Raw genomic sequence first — 26,924 nt, forward strand, 5'->3', positions numbered from 1 at the left:
GACAGTGGATGTGAAATGTAGCTGGGCGCTTTTGAGGGTGTGCTAGGAGTGTGGCAGATGCCTCAGATGGGCATATTCCCCTGACTCTGAATTCTCATGGCTCAGAGTCAGTCTCTAGGCTACTGACTGGGAAGATGCAGGAAGTTGTTTTGTATGGCAAACTATGCCAGGGCGTTTTTTTCACCCGGCAATTTGTTTGGTTTGGACTGGAATAAATCTCTGATCTTGGTTTCTTTGCCAATATTATTAGGGAGTGGAGCCTGACTTGTTAACTTAGCCCGATTCGTAGTGCTTAGAATCTCAGTGAGTGAACTGAGCGGAAGTGTGAGAGCATCTTGGACAGTGGTTTGCAAATCTAGCTGCATCTGGGGGGCTGTGAAAAAAGCATGCGTGCTTACTCCCGACCAGTTGAAATAGAATCTGCAGGAATGGAGCCTGGGCAGCTCTAGTGTTGTTAAAAACCCACAGGTGGTTCTGATATACTGTAAAGGTTGAGTAAAGGTTGAGATCCACTGATCCACAGTGAATTGGAGTCCTGGATCATAGACATGCCTTATGCTTTCACCAGCTTAGAATGGTTCTTGTGCTTTAGAACTGTGAAAAAGTGTTATGCAAACAAACCTGGAAATACCCTAAATGCCACATCCTGTTACTACCTGTCATGAAGTATATTTACCAGTTATTCACTCTATTCTGATCTCTACCCATTCCACCTTTACTTCGTGGAACAATAATTTGACAGTTGGTTATGCAGAACCAGGGTAAGTCTAGTTTGATTGGCGGGAACAATTTTGGGTATGAAGTACCCTTTAGGCATTTATTGAACTCTTGTTTGTACCACTGCTGTGCTGGACAGTTTATAAATATTACTTCTTTAAACAAGGCCTATGGAGTCAGGCTGCCTGAGTTTTGCTAACTAGCTGTGTTATTTGGGATAAGTTTTTAAGCTTATATAAACATGACTTTCATCTATGAAATGGGATGACAAGGGGTCATGATCATCTCACAGGATCGTGCAAATGTGTGTGTAACGTGCTTAGTTTGGTGCCTAACACATAGTAACTACTCAGTAAAGTTATTATTACACCATCATCATCATATTTAAATGTAAATATTAAGAGCTAATAAATTTGTAAAAGGTACTATACCTTTACCCCTTGAACCAAAGACTACTTTAGTTTTAAGTGGTTGGGTAAATTTATCACTTAAATATTGGCCTCTTGAATACCTTGAATTTCAATGGAACGTAGCCAGAGGATTTCATAATTGGACCGTTTCCTCTGGAAGTTGGAGCTTTGTTTGTTTGTTTGGTTTCACTTCCTACACTAAGCATGGGGCTGTACGCAACTTTATGATGACTTCTGGTACTGGGGAATCAAAGCTTCATTCACTTCTTTGGAGAAGATCATCTTATGCTATATGAAGCACTCAGTCTTCGTTAACTGTGTACCATCCAGATAAGACCAGGTGCTTCCCATGGCAGTCTGTCCTTTTCTTATCTCTCTCATCAATCTAGCCTGTTCCTTCTATTCCTCTTTATACTAGAACTTCTCTTTGAACAAGGAATGTTGTTTTGTCACTGCTAGGTTCCCAGCAATTAGTAATGCCTAGCACATACTAGGTGTCTCCTGAATGTTAATAGGTGATAATCTAGCAGAACACAAGATAAATCCGCAGGTTGAGATTTAAGCTGTGTGGTATGAAGGCTGCATTGGCAAACTTATTAAATCAATTTTGTTAATACAAGTTTAAAATGTCTTAGTAACTGACTTAGTTCAGTAATCATTTACTGAGTGTCTTCTAGGCCAGACATTGGGGACAGAAAGGTAATAATATATGATCCCTGCCTCATGCGCAGGAAGTCTAGTGCGATGGACAGACACGTGCCAGTGGCTGCCATGGAATATGGTGAGCATTAAGATAAAGGGGCACCCTGTGTGCCTTTGGAGCATAGAGCAGGGCTTGTGTTCTGGGAACATGGGCTCCATGTGAAAACACAATTTAAATTTTCTTTTTTCTTTTTTTTTTTTTGAGACAGAGTCTTGCTCTGTGGTCCAGGCTGGAGTACAGTGGTGTGATCTCAGCTCACTGCAACGTGCTCCCCCCAGGTTCAAGCGATTCTTGTGCCTCAGCCTCCAGAGTAGCTGGGATAACAGGTGTGAGCCACCACGCCAGGCTAATTTTTGCATTTATAGTAGAGATGGAGTTTCACCATGCTGGCCGGGCTGGTCTTGGACTCCCGACATCAGGTGATCCTCCCACCTCGGCCTTCCGAAGTTCTGGGATTATAGGCATGTATGTATTCATCCTTTTAAATATCTGCGGGTAGCACTTAACTCTAAATGGGTACTCATTAAACTATTGAATGACTTTAGTATGGATTGAATGACTTTGCTCGGGTCTCGTTTCTAATTTCCTTCATTAGAGGAAAAAACAAAAAATGCAGGTTGAATATCCCTCATCCAAACTGCTTGGAACCAGAAGTGTCTCAGATGTTTTTACATTTTTGGATTTTTGAATATTTGTATTATACTTGCTGGTTGAGCATCCTGAATTCAAAAATCCAGAGTCTGAGCTGTTCCAATGAACATTTCGTTGACCATCACGTCGGCACTCAAAAGTTGCGGATTTCAGAGTTTCTGGTTAGGGAGACTCATCCTGTATGGGTGCTGGATTGTCGAAGAAGTTCCAGACCAGAGGTTGGGTGACTAGGCTTTGGTTTTCGCTTTGTTACTAAACAGGCTGTTTTCTTCCATAAGCTCAGCTTTAGATACCCCAGTTGTCAAAGAAGGGAAAGGGCCATCTGATGTTTAAGGCCTCTGTTAGTTCTGACTTGGAGACACCTGGCTTCAGTTCATCTTCCTTAGGAATGGACAAAGAATATGGGAATTTTGAAATCGTTAGTCAACATCTACAGGGTCGTTGCAGCCTGGTTTTGAGTAAAGGTCATCTTTAGTGAGCCCAGGGAGAAGCACTGGTTTAGCTGTCAGCTGAGAGGGGTAAGCGGTCCTATTAATTTTCCTCTGTGTTAGTGAAAGCATTGTTAAGGGTCACAGCGTTAGTGGAGCTGGCTGGAAAGAGGAGGGGAACTCACTGTTACAGGTTATATTGAATGCCTTTTCAGTCGCTAAATGCTTTTTATGATATGTTTTCAGGATTTCAGTGTTGTATGATTTCTCTGTGTTAAGCACAGGAAATTTAACATCAGCAAAAAAGAATTCTCTTTCTTTCTTTTTTTTTTTTTTTTTTCTTTGAGATGGGGTTTCACTCTTGTCGCCCAGGCTGGAGTGCAGTGGCATGAACTCAGCTCACTGCAACCTCGGCCTCCTAAGTTCAAGCGATTTTCCTGCCTCAGCCTCCCGAGTAGCTGGGATTACAGGTGCCCACCAGCATGCCCGGCTAATTTTTGTATTTTTAGTACAGATGGGGCTTTGCCATATTGGCCAGGCTGTTCTTGAACTTCTGACCTCAGGTGATCCTCCTGCCTCGGCTTCCCAAATTGCTGGGATTACAGGCATGTGCCGCGATGCCTGGCCTTGAATGTTCTTTCTATGGGAATCTACAAAAGCCAGCTTTTGAGTCTAGTGGCAGAAAACCTCTTCACTGTTTAGCTGTGCTGTGTGCTGGGCTTCAAGCCCAGCTGAAAAAGCTGTAGTATTTTATGTCAGTTGACTGTCTTGGAGAACTTAATGAGCAGTGGGCTGCAGTGATACTGTCAGAGTTCATGAGCGGTTTGAGGCTCTCAAAGCCTAGATACTGGGGTTGCACAAATACATCGGCTGGACTCACTATTTCTCTCGGGAGTCGGGAGGTGGAAAATGCTGTGATCTTACCTCTGCTCTTAATTTTACAGAGCTGTTACTAATGGTAAGAATGATTTCATATTTTTGTATTTTACTTCATAATTCACAGAGAATTTTAAAATCCATGATCTGATTTTATTCCCTCAGCAGTTCTGTGAAAAAGGCAGAGCAGTTTTCATATCTTCTGTTTTCGCGTGATTCTCTTGTGGCTCACAGAAGCTAAGAGCCTTCACCAAGGTCATAGGGTGAATGAGTCGCAGAGCTGGGAGTAGAGGCTCAGGCTTCTAGGGACCCTGTTTCTTCCTGGAATAGCTTGCTCTCCTGGCGCTATGCTCAGGTAACTGCGCATGCTGGGTTTGGTCTTTTGTAAATCCCTGCCCCATTTCGGGGGAAGTTCTTGGGAGGCTTCTATTCATTTTGGAGCATTTAAGTATCTTGTCCTCTCTCCCTCTTCCCAGATGCATGGGCATTTCTGCAGGCCCCCAGGCTGGCCCTTGTGCGTGGGGGCGTCTCCTGCCTCCACGTTGTTTGCATGCCCCCTTCTGAAGGTGCTCTTCCCTGTATGGAGCCCCCTCGTGCCTGCCTCCACACTGCAGGCTGTTCGGTAAATGTTACTGACTCAGCATCGTTGTTTTCTAGAAATGGGACAGGGTATGGATGCCACATTCTTTTCTGTGTGAAGTCTGCGATTGTATCATCTTGCCTTCTCCGTGTGTGCTCCTTGAGGGTGTCGCTGTGCTGAGGTCATCTGTGTTCCCTAGGGTGCCTCCCTTGGAGTCCGGGCCGTAGCAGACATGCAGCCAGTGCTCATGGCCTAAATGAGAGGAAGACCAACAGAGCCATTAAATCTGGAAAATGACAAGTGAGGGGAAGGAATTTTTATTTAAGGCATGTGAAAAAGAAAATTTTTTAGAAAAATTGACCTGTTTCTCCACTGGAGTTGAATTTCAGCTCAGAAAAGCAGCTGTGTGCCCAGAGGGCTTTGGGATTTCAGTTTGTGACAGATGAATTGAATTTGCTGTTGTATGAATGTATTATCCTTTTGTGGTTTTATTAGGCCTTTCTCCAAAATGGAAATGATTTTTCTATAAAAGTCACACTTCCTTTTTGAGAAGTGTAACACTAATTGTATGGGATGGTCTCCCAAAAGATTACCTGCCAGGAACCAAACACACTGTCTCAGACTCACCGCCCCTGGTTTCTGCCTGTGCAGCTGCAAGGCAGAGAGGCACGCTCAAGCTGAAATCAAGACACATGTCTGCATCTTCTCTTTCTTGACTGCTGTTTCGTCTCTGAGCTGGCCTGCCTTCAACGTCTAGGAGCTTGGTGGGTGTAGACACATTACGGTATGGAGGAGGGATATGGTGTTGCCACAGCCAGGAGACTCGCTGAAGTCTCTGTTCTCTTCCTGCTCACTGCTCTGACTTTGTATAAGTCACATTTGTAGGGCTGTGCACAGCGGCTTACACCTGTAATCCCAGGACTTTGGGAGGCCGACCTGGGAGGATCTCTTGAGCCCAGAGTTTGGATCCAGTCTGGGCAACATGATGAAACCCCATCCCTAGAAAAAATAAAAATTAAAAAATTAGCAAGATGTGGTGGCTCATGCCTGTAATCCCAGCTACTGGAGAGGCTGAGGTGCGAGAATCACTTGAGCCTGGGAAGTCGAGGCTGCAGTGAACCATCATCATGCCACTGCACTCCAGCCTGGTCAGAGCAAGACCTTGTCTCAAAAAAAAAAAACAAAAACAAACAAACAAAAACCCATTTGTAATAGTGGCAGTGGTTAAGTTTTGAAAGTTTGGAGAAAAGTTCCTAAATAACCTGTGACCATGGACAACTTACTTAGCCTTTCTATGCCTCAGTTTCCTCATCTATGAAAAATGAGAGAATATGGTACTGATCTTACAGGATTTCAACGAGAACCAAACGAGATCAAACTCAGAGCCTGGCACCTCGTGAGTGCACACTCAATGTTATTATTTCAACATTTTAGAGGAAAAAGAATGCTAATGGGTCATTATGACTAAACATAGTCTATCACTGGCGTTACTCATGGCATTGGAAGGAACTTGAATTCCATATAGATAGTGTGATGGAGAAAGTATTTTGGGCATTGGCAGTATTGATTCAAAGAACAAAGGATGTCTCTGTCCTGTGTGGAGAGCCGTTTCCGCTTGTTTCTTTAAATGCTATGGGAAAAGCAGTCGACCTTGTGCTCTCTGCCAGACAGCTGCAGTCTCCGCGTATTGATTTGGCCAATGGTCGCTCTCCTGTCATCATGGCAACAGGAGTGGAAGGGACAGCTTGTCTTGATTTGCATTTTCGTGTGTTTGTGCTATTTATAGACAATTACGACATGGAAGCCTGTTTATGGCAAGCTGGCAAATTCAGCAAAACATGGAAAAACCTGTTAGCACAGTTTGCACGTGTGCGGGCACAGAGCAGCCAAATAAACACACATGTTTTCCTGTATTTTAAAAACTCTGGGGAAAAAAAAAGGAAAAGACATTAAACCATTGCCCAGATGGCTTATAGAGCTAGAGCTTTTTCCTTGAAGTACGTGAGTATGGCTGTCAGACATGTGAAACCCCAAGCCGTCTTAAAACATCATTTTGATGCTACCCCCTACCCACTCTTTTTTTCCATTTGTAAGGGACAAGGATCCAGGAAGGAAAGTATCAGCTTACAAAGGCTTTTGTTACAATTAGTTGTTCATGTTCTTTCTTTTGGTATCTTATTCTCTGTTTACATTTTATTTTTATTTTTATTTTTATTTATTTTTTTTTTTGAGACAGAGTCTTCCTCTGTCACCCAGGCTGGAGTGCAGTTGTGTGATCTCGGCTGACTCCAACCTCTGCCTCCCAGGTTCAAGTGATTCTTGTGCCTCAGCTTCCTGAGTAACTGGGATTACAGGCATGTGCCACCACGTCCAGCTAATTTTTATGTTTTTAGTAGACACAGAGTTTTGCCATATTGGTCAGGCTGATCTTGAACTCCTGAACTCAGGTGATCTGCCTGCCTCAGTTTCCCAAAGAGCTGAGAATACAGGTGTGAGCCACCGCGCCCGGCCGCTGTTTCCATTTTGTAACACTAGCGTCACCCCAGTGTAGGGTGGCTTCTTCTTTCCTGTTTAGAATAGGGGTATTCTTCTTTCCTGTTTCCTGGTGTATTTTCCTCTACAGCATCGATCACTCTTTAACATACTTTTTGGTTGTCTGTCTCTACCTACAAAAATATATGTTCGCTGTTATATCACCAGTGTCTGGCACGTAGATAGTCAGTCAATATTTGTTGAATGAATGAATGAATGAATGAATGGGCTGAAAGAACCTTATTCTTCTTTCTTCTGTCACTTCACACCAAATGCTTTTGGAAAATGCTATGTGAACAGGGATCGTAAGCAGGAGAGGTTACACACATGGCTGTGGGATAGCCCATCATCCTCAGATACTTGTCTGGAAGGAGGTGGAGTACATGAGTAGAAATGATACAAGATAACCTCTTCAGGAAATCAGCCAAGTGTCACAGCTTTTCACATAGGCGTGTGATGTTTGTGTATGTGTGTATGAAGAGCTGTCGTGGCCTAGAATCACAGGCCTTTAGATCCTTTGTACAGATAGAAAAGTAAAGGCCGAGGCTCAGGAGTGCTGCAGGCCACCGAGGTAGAGTCCCTGTCTGCCCTTCTCAGTGTCCCGTCACTTCTCACTGCACTCCCCTCTTTACTGCTAAAGCCACCTTCCCTGACTCTGAATGTGTAACCACGAGGGAGAAAATGTCCTCCAGGCTCACAGTTTGTGGAGAAAAAGCCCAGCAGCTGAAAATAATGTTCACAAAGTTTGTACCTAGAAAAAGTGGCCATTTCTATCATGTCTTTAAATTTCCCTGTTTCTCATACATTTTATAAGCAAGACAGTAGAAGGAGATTCGGGAACATCAACTTTAGAACAAGGGGGAAAAAATCAAACCTAGAGCATTCCAGTTTCTGTTTTCTTCTCAGTTTAGGGCTGAGGCACTTTAGCTTCCTGTCTAAGGGACTACTCAAATCTGATTAGAAGCCATTGTGGGCTGGTAATTATCCATAATTTTAGGAAGACAGATGCAGCACCAACTCTGTTCTCTAATAGCAGGCTTATTAATTTTAAATTTACATGGCAGGAGAAGCAGATGTCGAGATGGGATAAGAGTTCAGATGCTTGGTCATTGATAGCTTTTTACTTCCACGTATCACATGGGGATTTGGGACCCAGGAAGCCCGCTGAGAACTGATGACTATCTGTCCCCTGAACAGCTGGGTTCTTTTTCATCCTGAGCTCAGAAAGATTGCTCCTACTGCAGCCAGGGAAGACAGGTTGTTGACTGGTTAGAAATCATGGCAGGTTATTTTCTCCACCCGCAGTTCGCAGTTGGAAAGCAGAGCTATCAAAAAGTTGTCTTCTCTATTGTATTTCAAATCTGGGTGTTTAAAAAATTATGTAGGCAAATTAAGCATTTCTTTAATGGTAGTTGTGTGTGTGCTTGATGCGAATGAGAGGTGCATTCCCTTGTAAAATCCCTGGGACTTAATAGGAAGATGTGAGCCTTAGAACAGAAGTTGGTTTTCTAGATGATCATGTAGACATGATGCTGAGCACCAAAGATGTTGATTGAAACGATTTAAAAAGAAATTTGTCTGAGTTCAGATTTTACACCAATATTTAGAAAATCAGCCAAAGAACTTGGAGGAATGTTCTCAGGCATCTTGTTCAGCCCCCTGCCCACATTGTCATAAAATCCGAGTGTGCGTACAGGGAGGCACATTCCTTTCTGTTCTCATGACAGGTCCTTCCCTGGCTCTGCACCTGCCTGTCATGCGTGTCCCTGTGAAGAGACCACCAAACAGGCTTTGTGTGAGCAATAAAGCTTTTTAATCACCTGGGTGCAGGCGGGCTGAGTCCGAAAAAGAGAGTCAGCGAAGGGAGATAAGGGTGGGGCCCTTTTATAGGCTTTGGGTAGGTAAAGGAAAATTACAGTCAAAGGGGGGTTGTTCTCTGGCTCTGGCGGGCAGGAGTGGGGGTCACAAAGTGCTCAGTGGGGGAGCTTTTTGAGCCAGGATGAGCCAGGAAAAGGAATTTCACAAGATAATATCATCCCTTAAGGCAAGGACCGGCCATTTTCACTTCTTTTGTGGTAGAATGTCATCAGTTAAGGTGGGACAGGGCATTTGCACTTCTTTTGTGATTCTTCAGTTACTTCAGGCCATCTGGGTGAAAGTCACAGGGGATGCGGTGGCTTGGATTGGGCTCAGAGGCTTGACATTGCCCTCTTCCCTACCTCCCCTACCTTTTCCCTCCTGTGTGGTTCTCTCACAAAGTGAATGGCCTCAACCACAGATTCTCTGCAGCTGCATCAGACTGTGGGGACAGGAGTGGTGGCTGCTGCAGGGCCTGCTGTCCCCACGGAGCCCAGTCTTGCTTGCCGCTGCAGCCTGGTGATCATTTTGTACCTCAAGTATGTAATTCTACAGAACGAGAGCCAACATGCTGGGGATGGAGGCGTCTTTATCACGGTGCTCTGCATATTTTAATCTTGGGTAGAAAGTATGGAAAAGTATGTGATACCTGTGGTTTGATGTCAGAAGGACGTTGTGAACTTGATGTGGACTGAGGATATTCAGGTGCAACAGGCACCGCGGCTTCATTAAATGAGACTTCTCCATCTCCCTGCCAGGCACGCACAGGTGTATGGCCACATCTTATGTGTTATCCTTATTCTAGAGTGCGCCTTGTCGTCATGCTTAAAGTTACATGATGATATTCTGCCTCATAGAGTAGGTCCCAAACCTCATTCAACACAGAAATGTACTCTTGCTATTCTACACAGAAAGCACTTTCATATACCAAGTGGGAGAGCAGTCCTAAAATCTGGGCTGGAATCACAGAAGGAAGGCTTTGGGAAGCAACAGATTCCCTAGTCCAAAGCTGGTTTTTGATGAACCTAGAAACAGGACCAAGAGAAGTGAATTTGCCTAAGGCCTTGACAGTGTCTCACGGTAGCATTTGAACCTAGCAGTTTCTTGACCTATTTCTTTAAATGATTAGTCATGCTTCCTCTGATTCCTATATAAACGTATTCCTCATTCATTCTTTTGTTTCAGTGAATTATTGCAGTGCTACCCCATGACAGTATTTGAGTCAAAATGTGGCAGTGTTTATCCCTTTCCAAGGTTTTTAGTTGCACAGGTTTTCAAAGTTGTGCTAACAGTTTCTTGTTGGTTGCAAGGTGTCCTTTCAGAAGCCAATTGTGTGGTGTATTGATGTTGATTGTTGGAGGTAGTTTGGTTAGAACGTACTTCGAGTGGCTGGTGTGGGCCTGGGGGACAGTGACAGCTGCCTGCTTCATGGGCAGAGATGAAGTAATTGCTTCCTGGGAAGTACCATCCTCCTGGCCACACTCTCCAGCCCATTTCAGTTGTGTTGGTTTCCTCGCATCTGCACGTTTCTGGCTTCATGTGAGTCTCATTTATTTTAGCATATGACTTCAGGCTGTGGGGAAGAATGGCCATTTTAGCACAGAGATGCACACAAAGGAACAACTGGCTAAATGTGAGAGAAGACATTCTTGGGGGGGGTTTCATTTCTTTTATTCTGTAACAGGCAGTCTGGGAAGCATTCTGGACACGTGACCTGCGCTGTCACAGTTCCTCCTTGCAGGATCGCAGATGTTTGGAGATTGTAGTGATAACTGTTATCATTGAGAATGTCATCCTCTCAGGCTCTAATAAGGCAGGATTTATTCAGTGTTAATTTGTTAAAGACAACTGTATTTCTAGCCAAATCCATGGTAGACGTTTCTCCTGGCAGTGTTGCTAGGGGTATTCCCGTGGCTTAGTCTTAGGGAAGCACACGCCTTTAAATACTGCTGAAGAGAACCCAAAGCGCACCGGAGCACTTTTGCCTTACGGGGTGTTAGTCACTGATACACATCTCAGTCAGACCTGATGGATTCTTGACCCCTTCCTTTCTTAATTTTTTAATTTTATTTTTAATTTTTGTTTTTTAAGAGCACAACCCCTCAGGTGGCCACCATGAATCTCTGGTGTTTTCAGCTGGTTGAAGCCTATTTGCCGTCTCTGGTTCAAACATATTCGAAACCTGATGATGCTTCCCTCGGTTGTTCTGCTGTGTGACCTCCGCCCCCGCAGGGTTCAAGAGTGTCAGAGCTGGGAGCCGCCTTCACAACTACCAGGGTTTCCGGAACCTCCTTTATCTAGCCCTGGTGACGGAAGAGATGTCATCAGAGGTGAAGGCTTATTGGTTTACATGCCATTGATAATGAACGAGGAGGTTTTCTTTTATATAAGGGGAGCTTCTTATAATGTGCTTTAGTAGGGTAAAGAAGCTTTTGAGGTTTGCTTTCTCTGGAAGGATAATTTGTGATCCTGCCCTTGCTTTCAACAAAAATATAATTTGCATACCAGTGCATGTTGTGTTACTGAGCACTGGCTGACAAATGGTTCTTAACTCGTCATTCACTCAGTCATTCTTTCTTGAATGGCATATGTATGCCAACCATAGTAGGAACTTGCTAGGCTCTAGGACTAACCCTTATGAAACGGGGGTCCTGGGGGAAGCAAATGCATATAACTATAAACATTTGTGGGGATATCAGAGGGGGTGCCTATAGTTGCAATATTTCGTTCATTCATTGTCCCATCTAGGAGGTTTTGTGTCTTAGCAGCGTGTTCCATAGCAACCCATCCCTCTATCAAAACATTCATCATATTATTTTGAAATTCTCTGCTTAGGTATGTATTTTTCCCACTAAGTTTAGAACTGGTTAAGGACAGGCTATGGGGTACGTAATATATGTACACACACACACACAGATATATATATTACCATAGTAAATATACAATATAGATTTATATATACACACACGTATATATTTCTCCCTCTCTATATATACACAAAACACACACACACACATATATACACACACACATATATATGAAATACACACACACACACACACACTTCTGCCAAGCACAGAAAGTCAAAACTAGGCAAGGGTTCTTTAAGTGTTCATGAAAAAATAGATGTGCTTAGTTAAGAGCGTCCTTAAGTTGCCAGGGGAAATACAGGATGGATTCACAAAGGGAGATTTTTTTTCTTTCTTTCTTTAACTCTTTTTTTTTTTTTTTTGAGACTGAGTCTGGCTCTGTTGCCCAGGCTGGAGTGCAGTGGCCGGATCTCAGCTCACTGCAAGCTCCACCTCCCGGGTTTACGCCATTCTCCTGCCTCAGCCTCCCGAGTAGCTGGGACCACAGGCGCCCGCCACTTCGCCCGGCTAGTTTTTTTGTATTTTTTAGTAGAGATGGGGTTTCACCGTGTTAGCCAGGATGGTCTCGATCTCCTGACCTCGTGATCCGCCCGTCTCGGCCTCCCAAAGTGCTGGGATTACAGGCTTGAGCCACCGCGCCCGGCCTCTTTCTTTAACTCTTGAATTCGAAATAATCCAGACTTATTGAACAGTTGCAAAAATAGTACAGAGAATTCCCGTATGGTCTTCCCTCAGATTCCCCAAACATTTCACCCCATTTGCACTTTCTTTTTCTCTTTCTGTGGATATAATTTTTTTTTTTTCTGAAATGTTTGAGAGTGGAAGGTAGAATGCAGGGCAGGGTGAAAGGCGGAAGGAGAGAGTTGGGTTGGGAGGCTGTTTTTTTTTTAACCTTCTGAGATGGAGTTTCGCTCTTGTCATCCAGGCTGCAGTGCAATGGCACGATCTCGGCTCACTCTAACCTCTGCCTTCTGAGTTCAAGTGATTCTCCTGCTTCAGCCTTCCGAATAGCTGGGATTACAGGCACCCACCACCATGCTCGGCTAATTTTTTGTATTTTTAGTAGAGGGGTTTCACCATGTTGGCCAGGCTGGTCTTGAACTCCTGACCTCTGATGATCTACCTGCCTTGGCCTACCAAAGTGCTTGGGATTACAGGTGTGAGCCACTCTGCCTGGCGATTGGGAGGCTTTTACAGTAACCCAGAGCGCTATGATGAGGGCTGGACGTGGTTGGAAATGATGAGGAAGGTGAGAAGGGGTTAGGTCTGGCATTTATTTTGAAAGGAGAGTCTCTCTCTTGGATGACAAGAGAGAGAAAAAGAAGTTTTAAGGATGATGTCAAGGATTTTGGCCTGAGTAACTGGAAGGCTAGAGATGCTGTTATTGGGATCGGGAAGACTATGGGAGGAGTGGGTTATAGCAGGAGGAATCAAAAGTGCATTTTGGGCATGCTAAATTTGAGGTCCAAAAAGAGATGTAAAGAAGTGTTGGCTGGACGCGATGGCTCACCCCTGTAATTCCAGCATTTTGGGAGGCTGAGGCAGGCAGATCACCTGAGATCAAGAGTTCGAGACCAGCCTGATAATTATTAAAATTGATCATTGATGTTTACTAATTAATCATATTATTGCTCCTAATATCGAGGGAGTGTACACCTACCTGTGATGTTGTTCCTAATATCCAGGGACAGAGAGCATGATCTTAGTTTTAATATCGCAGTAGGTGTACACTCACACTGTGACACTGATCCTAATATCCAGGGAGTAAAGTATGACATGATTCCCAACATAGCAATGAATGGACAGTCACCCGGTGATATTGCTCCTAATACTCATGGAAGAAGCGTATGATATTACTCCCAATATCGCAGGGAGGGTACAGCTCTTCTGTGATATGGTTCCTAGTATCTGGAGGGGGAGAGGATGATAATAATTCCAGTATCGTAGGCAGTGTTCACCCGCCCTGTGATATTGTTATTAATATCCTGGAAGGGAGAGGATGATATGACTCCCCATAGAGCAGGAGGCGTACATCCTGGGATATTATTCCTAATATCCATGGAGAGGAGAGGCTGATATTACTCCCAATATGGCCATGGGTGTACATCCATCCTGTGATATTCTTCTTAATATTCCAAGGCTGAGAGGTTGATATTACTCCCAGTATCGCAGACACTGTAGACCCCCGTGTGATACTCTTCCTGCTATCCGGAAGGGGAGAAGATGGTATTAATCCCCATATCACGGGAGGTGAACACCCACTCTGCTATCTTTCCTAGTATGCAGGGGGAGAGAGGATAATATTATTCCCAATATTGCAGAAGATGTACACGCCCCCCCATGATATTGTTCTTAATATTCCAAGGCACAGAAGACGATATTACTCCCCATATCACAGAAAGTATACACCCCCCAGTGATGTTGTTCCCATGATCCAGGAGGGAAGAGGATGATATTACTTTTTTTTTTTTTTTTTTTTTTGAGATGGAGTCTCGCTCTGTCGCCCAAGCTGGAGTGCAGTGGCTGGATCTCAGCTCACTGCAAGCTCTGCCTCCCGGGTTTACGCCATTCTCCTGCCTCAGCCTCCCAAGTAGCTGGGACTACAGGCGCCCGCCACCTCGCCCGGCTAGTTTTTTGTATGTTTTAGTAGAGACGGGATTTCACCGTGTTAGCCAGGATGGTCTCGATCTCCTGACGTCGTGATCCACCCGTCTCAGCCTCCCAAAGTGCTGGGATTACAGGCTTGAGCCACCGCGCCCGGCCCTCGGATGATATTACTTTCAACCCCTGCACCCTGCAATGCTCTCACCCTGCAACACCGACACCCAGCTGAACCTGACATGGAACCAGAGGTGCTGGCTGGGGGTGTTCATTGCTTCTCTTTTCTCCCTTGCCAGACTCAGTAGAGGAAGCTGAGACCGAGCAGCCGCAGGAACAAGGTGGGTTTTGCGCGTGGCTCAGGCTTCCTCTGGTTATGAGCTGGGCCTTGGGGTAACGCGGGGGGTGGTGACAGAGCTGAGTACGGTGGGCATTGGATGCGACAGTCACCCCTCTGTGGTGTGGGCTGGGGGCTTGGAGGATGTCGCCTGAGGTGGGCCTGAACCTCCCGTCTACTCTGGCACTGGAGGCCGTGGGGTCCCACACTTCTTCCAATGAACATGCTGACCCCTGCCTGGTCCCCGAACGAGGTGGGGCATCCTTTCCAGTGCTGGGGCCCACATATAGTTGTGGGTTCCTTCTTCATGACCTGGAGAAGCTGCAGTTCACCCTGTGCTCTGCCTCAGAGATGGGAGGCCACACTGCCCTCAGCGGGTAGCAGAATTCAGAGCCTTAGGTTGCAGGGGCCTCAACTGATGTCCCTGAAAGGTCTGCTCCTTCCTGAGGGGCTGATTCAGGGAGGCCCTCTCGTCTCCCCTCTGCGGCTCTGTCTCTTCCCCTCAGGGTCCACATGTGGACAGCCTGGTGATATGGACGCACCAAGGGCTCTTGGAATTTCCCGGGGAATGGGACCATCCCAGTACATTTGGGATGCAGGCACAAGGTTCCAGAGGAGGCCCGGGAAGCCAGTGGGGAAGGGAAGGTTGTTGTAGGTTTGCCTCAGGGAGGGGGTGGTTCCACCCTCTGCCAAAGTCTCTGGAGCAAAGGCACGTGGCTCTCCAGCTGCCCCGGAGGCCAGGGTAGTGGCTGGGAGGGGCTGTGTGCAGAGTGTGCCAGGCCCCACCCACAAATGGGGCTTGTAGGGTCCTGGGGTGGCAGAGACTGAGCGTAGGAATGTGAGCTTCAGGCCACAGAAGCCACAAAAGGGTGAGTGGCGTGATGGTGGGGCAGCACTTGGCCCCGGGTTAGGGAAGTCTCTTTAGTCTAGAACCAGAGGGTTGAGAGGATTTAGTCAACTAATAGGTGGTGGATGAGGGGCTGGTGGTGGAGGAGGGGCTGGTGATGTAGCCTGTGTGAAGGCCCAGGGTTGAGGGAGTGGGGGTGAGTGAGCGAGGATGAGTGGGGTGTGAGTGCTGGTGAGCGGAGGTTTCATGGGGTGAGTGAATGAGAGTGTGAGCGGGGATGAGTGGGGTGTGAGTGGGGGTGAGTGAATGGGGTGTGAGTGAACAGGAGTGTGAGCGGGGATGAGTGGGGTGTGAGCGGGGATGAGTGAGTGGGGTGAGTGAGTGGGGGCGAGTGAGTGGGAGTGTGAGCGGGGATGAGTGGGGTGTGAGCGGGGGTGAGTGAGCAGGGCTTATGCAGGGAGGTGCAGAGTTGGGAGCGGGTGGGTTGGGTGCTGGATGGTGAGAAGCTCTTCTGGAGAGCTAAGCAGGGCCTGGGGCCTCAGGCTGTGGCTTGGCCTTTTCCCCAAGAGCACTGGGGAGCCATGGGGTGCTATCGAACAGTCACTGCAGACTGAGCAGTGAACGGACAGTAGGTGGGCAGGGCTGTCTGAAATCTAGGCCGCAGAGGATAGATGAGGAAGTTGAGTCCAGGAAAATGGCTGAGTCGAGGGATACTGTTGAGTCCCCTCTGCCTTGCAGCGCTTTGTCATGGCATAGTGAGACCACTCAGAGGTGCCTCCTGTGGCCTGGACCAGAGCCCCAGGGGCTGTGACCAAACCTGCCCATTTCCCAGCACAGGCCTGGCACCCACTCCTGGCCCTAGGAGGGATGAGATTTTGGAAAGGACCTTGTGAAGGGGCCCTGGTCCCACATATCTGCCCAAGGAGGGGTGGGGGGTTCTGACCCAGGCTTCTTCCCCAGGGGCATTCTCTGACTGGAAGGAGACCCTCCAGGAACCCAGCGCCCCAGCCCCCACTGCAGCCTCCGGTTGCTCCTGGCACAACAGCCTGTAACACCTCCTCCTACGAGGCCCTCCCCGGTGTGCTGGGGGATTCAGACTCGGAAATGCAGGCCAGGGAACGGGGATCATGCTTCCCTGTCTCCCCACCCTGCGCTGAACGGTCGAGGAGACCGAGGGCGGCGCTGATACCCCACATGCTTACTTGGGGTCATTTTTGAGTCACTTTCGGTAGTTTGTGTCCTTCTAGGAGTGTGGCTGTTGTGTCTGGATGGTCTGATTTCTTGGTGTACAATTGTTCATGGTGTTTTCATGGAATCCTTTTATTTCTGTCAGGTCGGCAATAATGTTTCCTCTTTCATTTCTGATTTTAGAAACTTGGGCTTTTAATTATTTATTTATTTATTTATTTTTATTAAAGATGGGGTCTCATCATGTTCCCCCAGGCTGGTCTTCAATGCTGGCCTCAGCGATCCTTCCACTTCCGCCTCACAAAGTGCTGGGATGACAGGCATGAGCCATGGTGCTCAGTCTCTGATTTTAGTCATTTGTGTCCCGTCTTTCTTTTCTTGGTTAGTCTGGTGAAAGATTTGTCAATTTTGTTATTATTTTCAAAAAACCCACCTTCGGTTCTGTTGATTATGTCTTGTTTTTCCATTCTCTGTATTTTTACTTCCCATCTCCACTCTCACGTTTATTATTTTCTTCCTTTTATTCACTTTGCGTTTAGTTCTTTTTCTAGTTTCTCAAGGCGGAAGGTTAGGTTTTTGATTTCAGATTTTTCTTCTTTCTTTGAATGTAGACATTTGCAGTTATAAATTTCCCTTTCAGCACTGCCTTAGCTGCATCTTGGAATTTTTGATACGCTGTGCTTTTTTTTTTTTTTTTTTTTTTTTTAAGACAGAGTTTTGCTCTATTGCCCAGGCTGGGGTGCAGTGGTGCAATCTTGGCTCACTGCAACTTTTACCCAGATTCAAGCCATTCTCATGCCTCAGCCTCCCGAGTAGCTGGAATTACAGATGTTTGTGCACCACCACCCCCCCCCCGCCTAATTTTTTTTTTTTTTTTTTTTTTTTTTTATAGAGACAGGATTTCACCATGTTTCCCAGGCTGATCTCAAACTCCTGGACTCAAGCGATCCTCCCGCCTCAACTCCCACAGTGCTGGGATGAGAGGCATGAGCCACCGCGCTGGCCCGGGCTGTGCATTTGTTTGCATTCTTCTCCAATTAGTTTTCGGTTTCCCTGATGGTCTCTTTGACTCACTGGTTGTTTAGGAGTGTGTAATTTCCACATATTTTTGAATCTCCCACATTTCCTTCACTGTCGATTTCGAGTGTTCGTGCCAGTACAGCTGAAGAACACCTCTGCTTTGGTCTCAGTCCTTCTCCATTCACTGAGGCTCATTTTGTGGCCTGGCACATGGTCCGTCATGGGGAATATCCCATGGGTGCTCGAGAGGACGGTGTATTCAGCTGTTGTTGGGGGGCGTGTGTGACAGATGTCCATTCGGCGTACCTGGTTTCCTGTATTAATCTCCGGAACATTTCTCACACTAGAAAATCAGAAGCTTTCCACTGTTCCCAGCGCCCTGGCTTTGGGAGAGGCCAGTGAGCCTGTGGCTTGGGAGCCTGGTTGCATGAGAGAAGCATGTGTGGGAACGCCAGGGGCCGGCTTTGAACCCCATTCCCCCAACATGATGCCGTGTGTGGCAGACATGACGCTTGGCTTTGCTCTCTGCGAGTTCCATCTGTGACAGGGGCTACTTGTGCCCCTGGCCTCATCAGCTCAGGCTGAAGGTGGCCCTGGTCCTGACCAAAGGGACTTTGTGAAGGAGAAATAGATGGCCTGGTGCAGGGGCCGAGCCTGGCCAGGATCTCAGCCCTGGGAGTTGTAAAGAAGGCCGGCCTGTACCATGAGCATCTGTACCAAGCTGTGCCCATGTCACGGTGTGCTTGGCATCTGCCCTTGCACAGGTGCATGGCCTGTCTGCGCTCAGGCTCCCCGCCTATGGGACCCAGGCTCACAGAGGTGAAAGAGGCAAGCATGGCGCAGGGGCCTCCGAGAACAGCCAGCCTCGCTTCAATGCTGAGAGACTAACATCTTCCATTTTGTCTTCTGCCCAGGCCAGCTGCGGGCCGTCCAGTGGCTGTGCTACTTCTACAGCGTCATCATGCCCAGGAAGGCCCAGTGTGTCCTCTACCACAAGCTCCAGCTCTCCCTGACCCACAAAGTGGCCGACAAGGTGCTGGAGGGGCAGATCCTGGAGACCATCAGTCAGCTCTACCTGTCCCTGGGCACGGAGTGGTAAGGGCTGGCTTTGCAGTGGTGGAGGTGGGGGCGGGCAGGGCAGGGAGGGGGGCACAGGGAAGCTGGCTCAGGGCGCCATCAGCCCCTCTCCTTTTGATCATTTGGTTCTTTGGCATCAGATGCTTTGAGCTGGTGGGCCTGGGGTCGTCCCAGGGCTGCTGCTGGCCCGTGAGTCCCAGCTTGAGCCTCCCTTGTTGGGTCAAAGGTCATCTCAACCCCAGCAGAGGCAGTACGTGCACTCTGGGCTGTTCTTCCTATTATGGTGGCTTTTGTCATCTGATCTTTGCCTGCCCTGAATCTTCACTCCTGGCCTTCATCTGTCCCCTTAAATGTGACCACAGCAGCCACCTGTGGCTTCTCTCCCACAGAAGACAAAGCCAGTTGTTTCACCTCCTTCCCTGGGGCAGGGTTTCAAGGTCTCACGTCCCATATGTGGCCTACTCCCCTTCCCCCAAGCATCCTGACCTGGTGGGGTAACCATGGCCCTGGCCACCCCACCCATAGGGCCCAGTGACATTGCTGCAGTCACACCCCCTCGAGTGTTGGACTTACTGAGAGAGCAGGGAAGGAGCCAGATTCCATGGGGACCTGGGAGACTGGCTCCAGTCTTGGCCTCAGGTTCACAGAAGGAAAATGGGCCAGTGTGCTAGAGCTATGCTTCGCAAAGTGTAGTCCCTGGACCAGTAGAGCAGCATCCATGTCACCTAGGAGTTTGTGGCAAGTGGGAGTTCTAGGGCCTGCCCCAGGCCTGTGGAGCCGGAAGCTCTGGGGGCAGGGCCAGCAAGCTATAAGGACAGGCCTCCGGGTGACTGTGATGCCTGCACACCTTGAGAATCATCGGCCCAGATAGCCTCTGAACACTAACGGCTCCTGGTGCATCTGGAGAAGACACAGGCCATGTCTGGGAGGCAGGGGAGATGGACTAGCACACTCCTCCTGCCACAGGGCAGCATGATGCTTGATTCCCTCAGAAGGATGTCCTTCATCTTTTCCATGCCGTGTGTGTTCACCCTGGCCCTCCCAGCAGCCTGGGAAGGGCAGAACACTGCACACACAAGAGGGCTGTTCCCAATCTGCACATTCCAGTTCATCTGTCTCCAGACCCACGGGAGGAGGCAGACTGGTTCCAGGAGGATGAGAGCCCTTGTTCTGACACCTGCGTCTGATTCCAGGGCCTACAAATCCGCTCTGGACTACACCAAACGAAGTCTGGAGATTTTCATTGACCTCCAGAGGAAAGAGGAGGCGGCGCATGCCTGGCTGCAAGCAGGGAAGATCTATTACATCCTGCGGCAGAGCGAGCTGGTGGACCTGTACATCCAGGTGAGTGACAAGGGATGCAGGAGGACCCCTGTGCTGTTCACTCTCTGTCCATCCACCCATCCATTCATCCTTCCATCATCTATCTGTTTACCTGCTCATCCTTCTATCCATCAATCCATCATCTATCCATCATCTTCCCATACACCTGTGGGTCCTTCCATCCATCCATCCATCCTTCCATCATCCATCCATTCACCTGTTCATCTTTCCATGCAACCATCCATTCATTCACCTCTCCATCCATCTATTCACCTGTTCGTCCATCCATCCATCCATCCATCCTTCCATCTTTCCATCATCCATCCATCATTCTTCTGTTCACCTCTTGGTCCGTCCATCCGTCCATCCTTCCATCTTTCCGTTATCCATCCAACCATCTTCCATCCATCCATGATCCATCCATTCACCTGTCTGTCCATCCATCCATTCATTCATCATCCATCCTTTTATCATCCATCCATCCATTCACCTGTTCATCCATCCCTCCATCCATTCTTCCATCCTTCCATCATCCATTCACCTGTTCATTCTTCCATCCATCCATCATCCATCCATCTTTCCATCATTCATCCACTCGCCTGCTCATCCTTCCATCCATCCATCCTTCTATCATCCATCCATCCATCCGTGCATCCATCATTCATTCATTCCTTTATCATCCGTTCATTCAGCGACCATCCATCCTTCCATCATCCATCCATTCACCTGTTCATCCTTCCATCCATCCATCCATCCACTCATCTCCTGTTCATCCTTCCATCCATCCATTTATCCATTCATTCATCCATCCTTCCATCCATCCGTCTTTCCATCATCCATCCATTCATCTGTTCATCCTTCCATCCATCCATCCATCCTTTTATCATCCATCCATTCACCTGTTCGTACATCCATCCGTCCATTCATCCTTCCATCAACCATCCATTCACCTGTTCATCTTTCTATCCTTCCATCCATCCACCATTCATCCATCTGTCCATTTATCCATTCATCTGTTTATCTTTCCATCCATCATCCATCCATCTGTCCATCCCTCCATCCACCATTTATCCATCCTTTTATCCATCCATTCACCTGTTGTTCCATCCATCTGTCCATCCTTGCATCATCCATCCATTCACCTGTTCATCCTTCCATCCATCCATCCATTCAACCATATATCCATCCATCCACTCATCTCCTGTTCATCCTTCCATCCATCCATTTATCCATTCATCCATCCATTCATCTGTTCATCCTTCCATCCATCATCCATCCATCCATCCTTTTATCATCCATCCTTCATCCATTTATCATCCATCCATCCACCTGTTCATCCATCCATCCGTCCATTCATCCTTCCATCAACTATCCATTCACCTGTTCATCTATCCTTCCATCCATCCACCTGTTCATCCTTCCATCCATCCACCATTCATCCATCTGTCCATTTATCCATTCATCTGTTCATCTTTCCATCCATCCATCATCCATCCATCTGTCCATTCATCCATCCGTCCATCCCTGCATCCATCATTTATCCATCCTTTTATCTATCCATTCACCTGTTGTTCCATCCGTCCGTTCATCCTTCCATCCATCCATCATCCATCCACATATCTATTTATCCATCATCTATCCATGTTTCCATCATCCATCCATCCACCTGTTCATCCATCCATTCTTCCATCATCCATCCACCCACCTATCTACCTATTAATCCATCCCTCCATTCATCTATCTGTCCATTTGTTTATCCATACATTCGTCTATCCACCATCTATCCATCCACATGTACATACATCATCTACCCTCCACCCATCCATACATTATCTACCCACCCATACATACATACAGACATACACACATCATTCCATCCATCCATCCATCCATGCATCCAAGCATTAATCTAGCCACAGGCCCATCCTTCCATCCATGTGTCTACATCTTCTCATCCATTCATTCATCCATCCACTCATTCCTAAACCACTGCTGAGCACCTGTTGTGTGCCTTTTCCCTCCCTCCAACTGGTTCCCTCACATCCTCCCCCAGTGGCCAGCATCTTTTCCCTGAGGGCAGAGGCGTGGCCCCTCACAGTGCACAGCATCTGCTGGTATACAGCACATGCTCAAATAATGCGACCACTCAGTTAACACACAGAACTTGCTCCAAGCGACACGTGGCACATCTCCTTACAAAATGAATCTATCATAGTGACTGTTTTCAGAGGCTTTCCCAAACACAGTGTGATCTGGAACAAATTGTGAAGCCCACGAGCCTGGTGAAGTTTTCATTATTGAGCACCTGCTGTATACCTCCTTGAGCTGAGGAGAAGGATCAAGAGCTCATGGCCAAGAGGGGACCAGGCCCACCCACAAACACTGCTGATGTGGCAGGGATGTGGCAACGCAGAAAGGAACCAGGGGCTGGGCTCCCAGCAATCTGAGGGCCACAGAGACTGGTTTGAGTGCAGGGGGAGTGGGCTGGGGCTAGCCCTGGTGGTAGGATTCACAGGTATCGGGCTCCTGGGCTGCAGCTGCTCTGTCACCTCCTGGCACTCAGGTGCATCAGTTCATTGTCCTCATGCCAGTGGTGGGGGCAGCCCTAATGCACAGGGTCTGAAAAATGCTCAGGTGTACCTGTAGTGTGTGAGAGGAAGGAGGCTGGCAAAGGTGCGCGTGGCCACCTCGCTAGGTGTGGGTCTTGAGGGAACTTCTGTCTCCTTTCAGGTGGCACAGAATGTGGACCTGTACACAGGCGACCCCAACCTGGGGCTGGAGCTGTTTGAGGCAGCTGGAGACATCTTCTTCAATGGGGCCTGGGAGCGGGAGGAAGGCATGTCCTTCTACCGGGTGAGCTGGCCTGTGGGCTGATGTGGGTGGGCCTCAGTGGAGCACCTGGAGGGCTGAGGCACAGGTGTGGCAGGGTAGAGGTCTCCCACCTGGAGGCAGGGCCACCCATGCACATGATGAGTTTCCAAGTGGTCTCACCGGGAATGATATTGACCATGCCCCTGCCCGAGACAAACGCTCGGGGCCTGGACGTGACAATGGTTCTACCCTTGTACCTGATGACCTCAAGCAACCATGAGTGAGAAGTCCTGTCCCCATCTTCCAGATGAGGAAACTGAGGCTCAGAGAGGCACAGGGACATGTCAAAGGACACACAGCATCAGTGGGAGACCCAGGTCTGCATGTACTCCGAAGTGGGACGGCTTCTCCCTTCCTCTGAGCTCACAGTGTTGCTCAGCCCTGGGCACAGATAAATGTGTTTTTAGAGCAGAGAGGAGTGCTGGCTCCCCCCAGTCAGACCCCCGGTGCCCAGGTGGGAGAGGCTGGTCTGAGGCTGTCAGGTGTAGCTGGATGGGCCTCAGGTGACTCTTCAGCCCCCAACTTGGGTGTCTGAACTGTGTGTTATCCCAGAGCACAGAGCTGTGTCGAGGTGCAGGGGTAGCTGGGGCGTGGGAAGCTCCAAGTACATGTTTGAGCTCTGAGGAGGGCGCTGGGCAAGGTGGGTGCTGTGGGAAACCTGACCCCACCTGCCTGTGTGGTAGGACCAGGCCCTGCCCCTGGAGTGACTACGGGCAACCGCAAGGTGGAGCTGCAGCTTCAGCTGTGCAACAAGCTGGTGGCACTTCTGGCCACACTGGAGAAGCCCCAGGAGGGCTTGGAGTTTGCCTACATGGCCCTAGCACTCAGCATCACTCTGGGTAAGTCCCCTGAGCCCCCACCCTGCCAGGACCCACACTTTGCCAGAGCCCAGCCTCCAGGTCTGCAGGCCAGGAGCTGAAACAGCTGCTGGATTTTCCTGGTCTCCTGTCCAGGCAGGCAGATCTGCCCAACGGGCTTCCCCGTCCGGCTGTGGGGCACAGCCCAAGGTCTCTCACGCAGTGCAGAGCTCCCTGCCTGCCTGAGCTCTGCTTCCTCTGCCTGTTCCTGCTGCTGACGACAAGGGCCGCCCAGTGTGCCCTCTGCCTTCCAGACATGCCAGGCATCTCATTGGTCCCTGTGCCAGGCTGAGTGGCACATTCCCTTTCTCTTGTGCCCTTCCCACCATCATCAACCACACAGCTCTCTGGCTGATAAAATCCCAGTTCCCTTTCCAGCAGTCTGCCCCTTAAGGCCGGGCATCCCCTGGTGCTGTGCCAGGGTCGTCTGTCCCCCTCCAGAGACAGGGAACCCTAGGCAGGCCACATGCCCCAGCGCCTTGTGCCCCGTGGCCCATTACACAGTAGGTGTGCAGCTGACTCCCCAAGGTAGGGGGCTCTGATCGTGCCACACCCAGGAGGAGTCGGATGTCACGTCGGTGGGCTGCCTGGAGCCGGGGAGCCCAGGAGCACCTGGACTGCATGGCTTTTGGGTTCTCCTGGTTAAAACCAGTGAGCAAAGGCAGGTGGCTCTGTGTAGACACAGAACTGGGCCATCCAAGTCCGACTTTCCAAAGCCTCACAGTAGACAGGGGCAGGCCTTATTAGTTCTGCTTTGCACACGGGAAAGTGAGTCTGGGAACCTGGAAGGGACTGGCCAGAGCTGCCCAGGTGACCACAGGTGCCTGGAGGCAAGCCAGGCATGCAGCCCGGGGTCTGCATACCTGCTCCTGAGGGGCCTGAGCCCTCCCTGCCCCAGGGAGCCACGTCCTCACACCTGCACCTTTGGCCTGCACCCAGGGGACCAGTGAACGAGCGCATGGCCTACCACGGCTGGCCGCCCTGCACCACCGGCTGGGCCATGGCAAGCTGGTGGAGCACTTATACCTCAAGGCCCTGTAGCTCTGCAACTCGCTGCTGGAGTTCGACGAGGAGACCGTCTACTACGTGAACATGTATCTGGTGCTCGGTGACATCATCTTCTATGACCTGAAGGTGGGTGGCAGGGGTAGGGCACGGGGTGTTCCCAGACCCCTTGGAGTGGGATCTCCACCCACACCCCAGAGGCCTGGGTTCCAGCCTTCCTTAGGAATGGCCCAGTGGCCTCCCTGGAGCTCTGCACCCAGCTGGAGGAGCCGGCAAGGTTAGCAGATACAACCAAGCTCCCAAGATGGCCAGGCCCCACCCTCAAGAACTCAGTCTCAGCCAGGGAGGCTGACACATGAGTGGGCAATGGTGGCCTCTGGGTAAAGAAGGAGGATTGTAGTCAGGGGGGCCCTCCTGGAGGAGGTGACACCAAACTGAGTCTTGACAGTCAAGTGTCAAGTTGCATTTAACAAATAAAACAGGGTCGGGAGAAGGACATTTCAGAGGACGGCATCATCCTCACACTGAATCCACGTTGCAAGATCCAACCCAAATCCTGGCGCCTCCTCTAGGAAGCCTGCCCAGGGTGCCAGCCTGCACTGAGTAACTCCTTCCTGGAGTCCCGAGACACCTTGAATCTTCACACCACCCAGGAAGGGTTGGGTGGGACCCCAGTGTCTTACCATTGGGTTCACAGACAGGGAAACCCCAGCTTAGGGCAGGTGTAGTGGGGCGGGGGCCCAGCCAGCCAGGCTGAGACCTTGCTGGGTCGGGTCTGTCTTGAGGGGAGGTGTTGTGCTCCCTCTGCCCCCAGCCCTGCAGGGGTAGAGAGCTGGGACTGGCAGACTCAGACCTGGGGTGTCTCCACCCCTCTGCCCAGCAGGCACGACCCCTCCTCAGCATCGCACCGACACCTCGTCAGTGCTCCTTAGGGGCTGAGAGGCCAGGGCACTCCAGTCCAGGGGCCAAAATCTTGGGGGCCTTAGAACAACATGAGGAGCTGGGGCAGCCCTAAGACCCTGCCCCGTATCCCCCACCGCAGGCTTGGGGCTGCCCGGGAGGCCCTTGCCCAGTGCTGGCGACATCTGGTGATCAGAAGTGGTCCCTGTGGCCTCCCAAGTCCCAGCCAGACAGGGAGGTGCCAAGTGTCAGACCCAGAGGGACACTGCTCACTGCCCAGGGTCTCTCCTGGGACCCAAGGGGACCGACCTCCCAGAAGAGGCCTTTATCTCACTTGGTCAAGCCTGCCGCCCACTCCCCCTGTCCAGGAGAAAGGAAAGGGCCAAGTAGTACCTGAAAGGCCAAAGTCCACGATTGGGGTCGAGGGGCAGAGGCCTCCTTCACCTCCTTCCCATGCACAGCCCTCTGGGCCTCATCGTGACTATGCTGTCAGCGCAGGCCAGCTTCCCACAGGGAGGCCCCCTCAGAATTCCCCAAGGGCGGCTGTCTTTCCAAGGCTATACCCTCCTCCTTGTATAGGAGACCCTGGACCCAGGGCCCAGAGGAGTGGGAGAAAAAGCCGGGCTGCATGGGGCCTGGAAGGCTGGCAGAGAAGCAGAGGTAAATGGGCATCTTTGCCGATTGCCTCTAAAATGGGGTCCCCTTTAGTCTACATGTGAGAGTGAGCCCTGGAATAGGGTGGATTAGATGTGTCCTGGCTCAGCCTGCTGCTCACAGCTGCTTCACACACTACAGGCACATGGAAATGCACACGCAAATGCACATGCACACACAGGCGCCCACACACAGACACGTGCACACACACAGGCACACAAACACGCACAGGCACACACACAGGCACACGCAGAGACATATGCATTGGCTGGCTCCTTCCTGTTTAGTTGGGAAGCCCCCACCCCTTCAGGAAGCCTTTGCCTTCCATCCCCGGCTGAGTCTGGGGTCTCCTGGGCTTCCCTCTGCCACAGCCCGGGACACCCTGTGTGGTCAGTGTTCACTCCCAGGTCCCTCAGACTGGGATCAAGGACGTTAGGCTCAGCCACACACCCAGCACAGAGTCCAGTGTTCGGCTGGGCGGGGGCCATTGGATGAGCATTGGCGGTGACTCGGGGCCTTCTCACGCCCCTGCTCTGTGTGTGGGGCGGGGCAGTGAGGGAATGGACTGCTGCGTCTTGGACTTTCTCATTGGCCCTGGGAGCCATCTTGAGATGGCAAAGAGG

At 49.4% G+C, this 26,924-nt stretch overlaps 1 protein-coding gene across 3 annotated transcripts; it reads left to right on the plus strand.

The window, feature by feature from the left end:
- Positions 1-3,334: 3,334 nt before the first annotated feature.
- On the plus strand, positions 3,335-25,812 carry LOC139361229 (SH3 domain and tetratricopeptide repeat-containing protein 1-like). 3 transcript variants are annotated; one of them, XR_011618791.1, is made up of 7 exons: positions 3,335-3,867; positions 14,522-14,563; positions 18,529-18,709; positions 19,885-20,035; positions 22,745-22,867; positions 23,569-23,724; positions 24,682-25,812. XR_011618791.1 is itself a non-coding variant. In XM_071089803.1 (6 exons), exons 3-6 carry the CDS (start codon positions 18,576-18,578, stop codon positions 23,590-23,592), a joined length of 432 nt encoding a protein of 143 aa, XP_070945904.1. In that variant the 5' UTR covers positions 3,335-3,867; positions 14,522-14,563; positions 18,529-18,575; the 3' UTR covers positions 23,593-24,320. The 3 variants fall into 3 exon arrangements, 2 of the variants coding, with proteins under 2 accessions (XP_070945904.1, XP_070945905.1); XM_071089803.1 differs by lacking the exon at positions 24,682-25,812 and having other exon boundaries at positions 23,569-24,320; XM_071089804.1 differs by lacking the exons at positions 3,335-3,867; positions 24,682-25,812 and having other exon boundaries at positions 14,420-14,563; positions 23,569-24,320.
- Positions 25,813-26,924: the final 1,112 nt, after the last annotated feature.

This window comes from Macaca nemestrina, unplaced genomic scaffold, assembly GCF_043159975.1.
Source record: "Macaca nemestrina isolate mMacNem1 unplaced genomic scaffold, mMacNem.hap1 Scaffold_112, whole genome shotgun sequence".
Lineage (NCBI taxonomy): Eukaryota > Metazoa > Chordata > Mammalia > Primates > Cercopithecidae > Macaca > Macaca nemestrina.

Excerpts from the sequence above, each read along its gene's own strand:
- LOC139361229 (XM_071089803.1), top strand. The coding sequence starts at position 18,576 with ATGCCCAGGAAGGCCCAGTGTGTCCTCTACCACAAGCTCCAGCTCTCC. Across the intron at positions 18,710-19,884 it reads CTGTCCCTGGGCACGGAGTG|GGCCTACAAATCCGCTCTGG; the intron begins GTAAGGGCTGGC and ends GTCTGATTCCAG. Across the intron at positions 22,868-23,568 it reads AAGGCATGTCCTTCTACCGG|GACCAGGCCCTGCCCCTGGA; the intron begins GTGAGCTGGCCT and ends CCTGTGTGGTAG.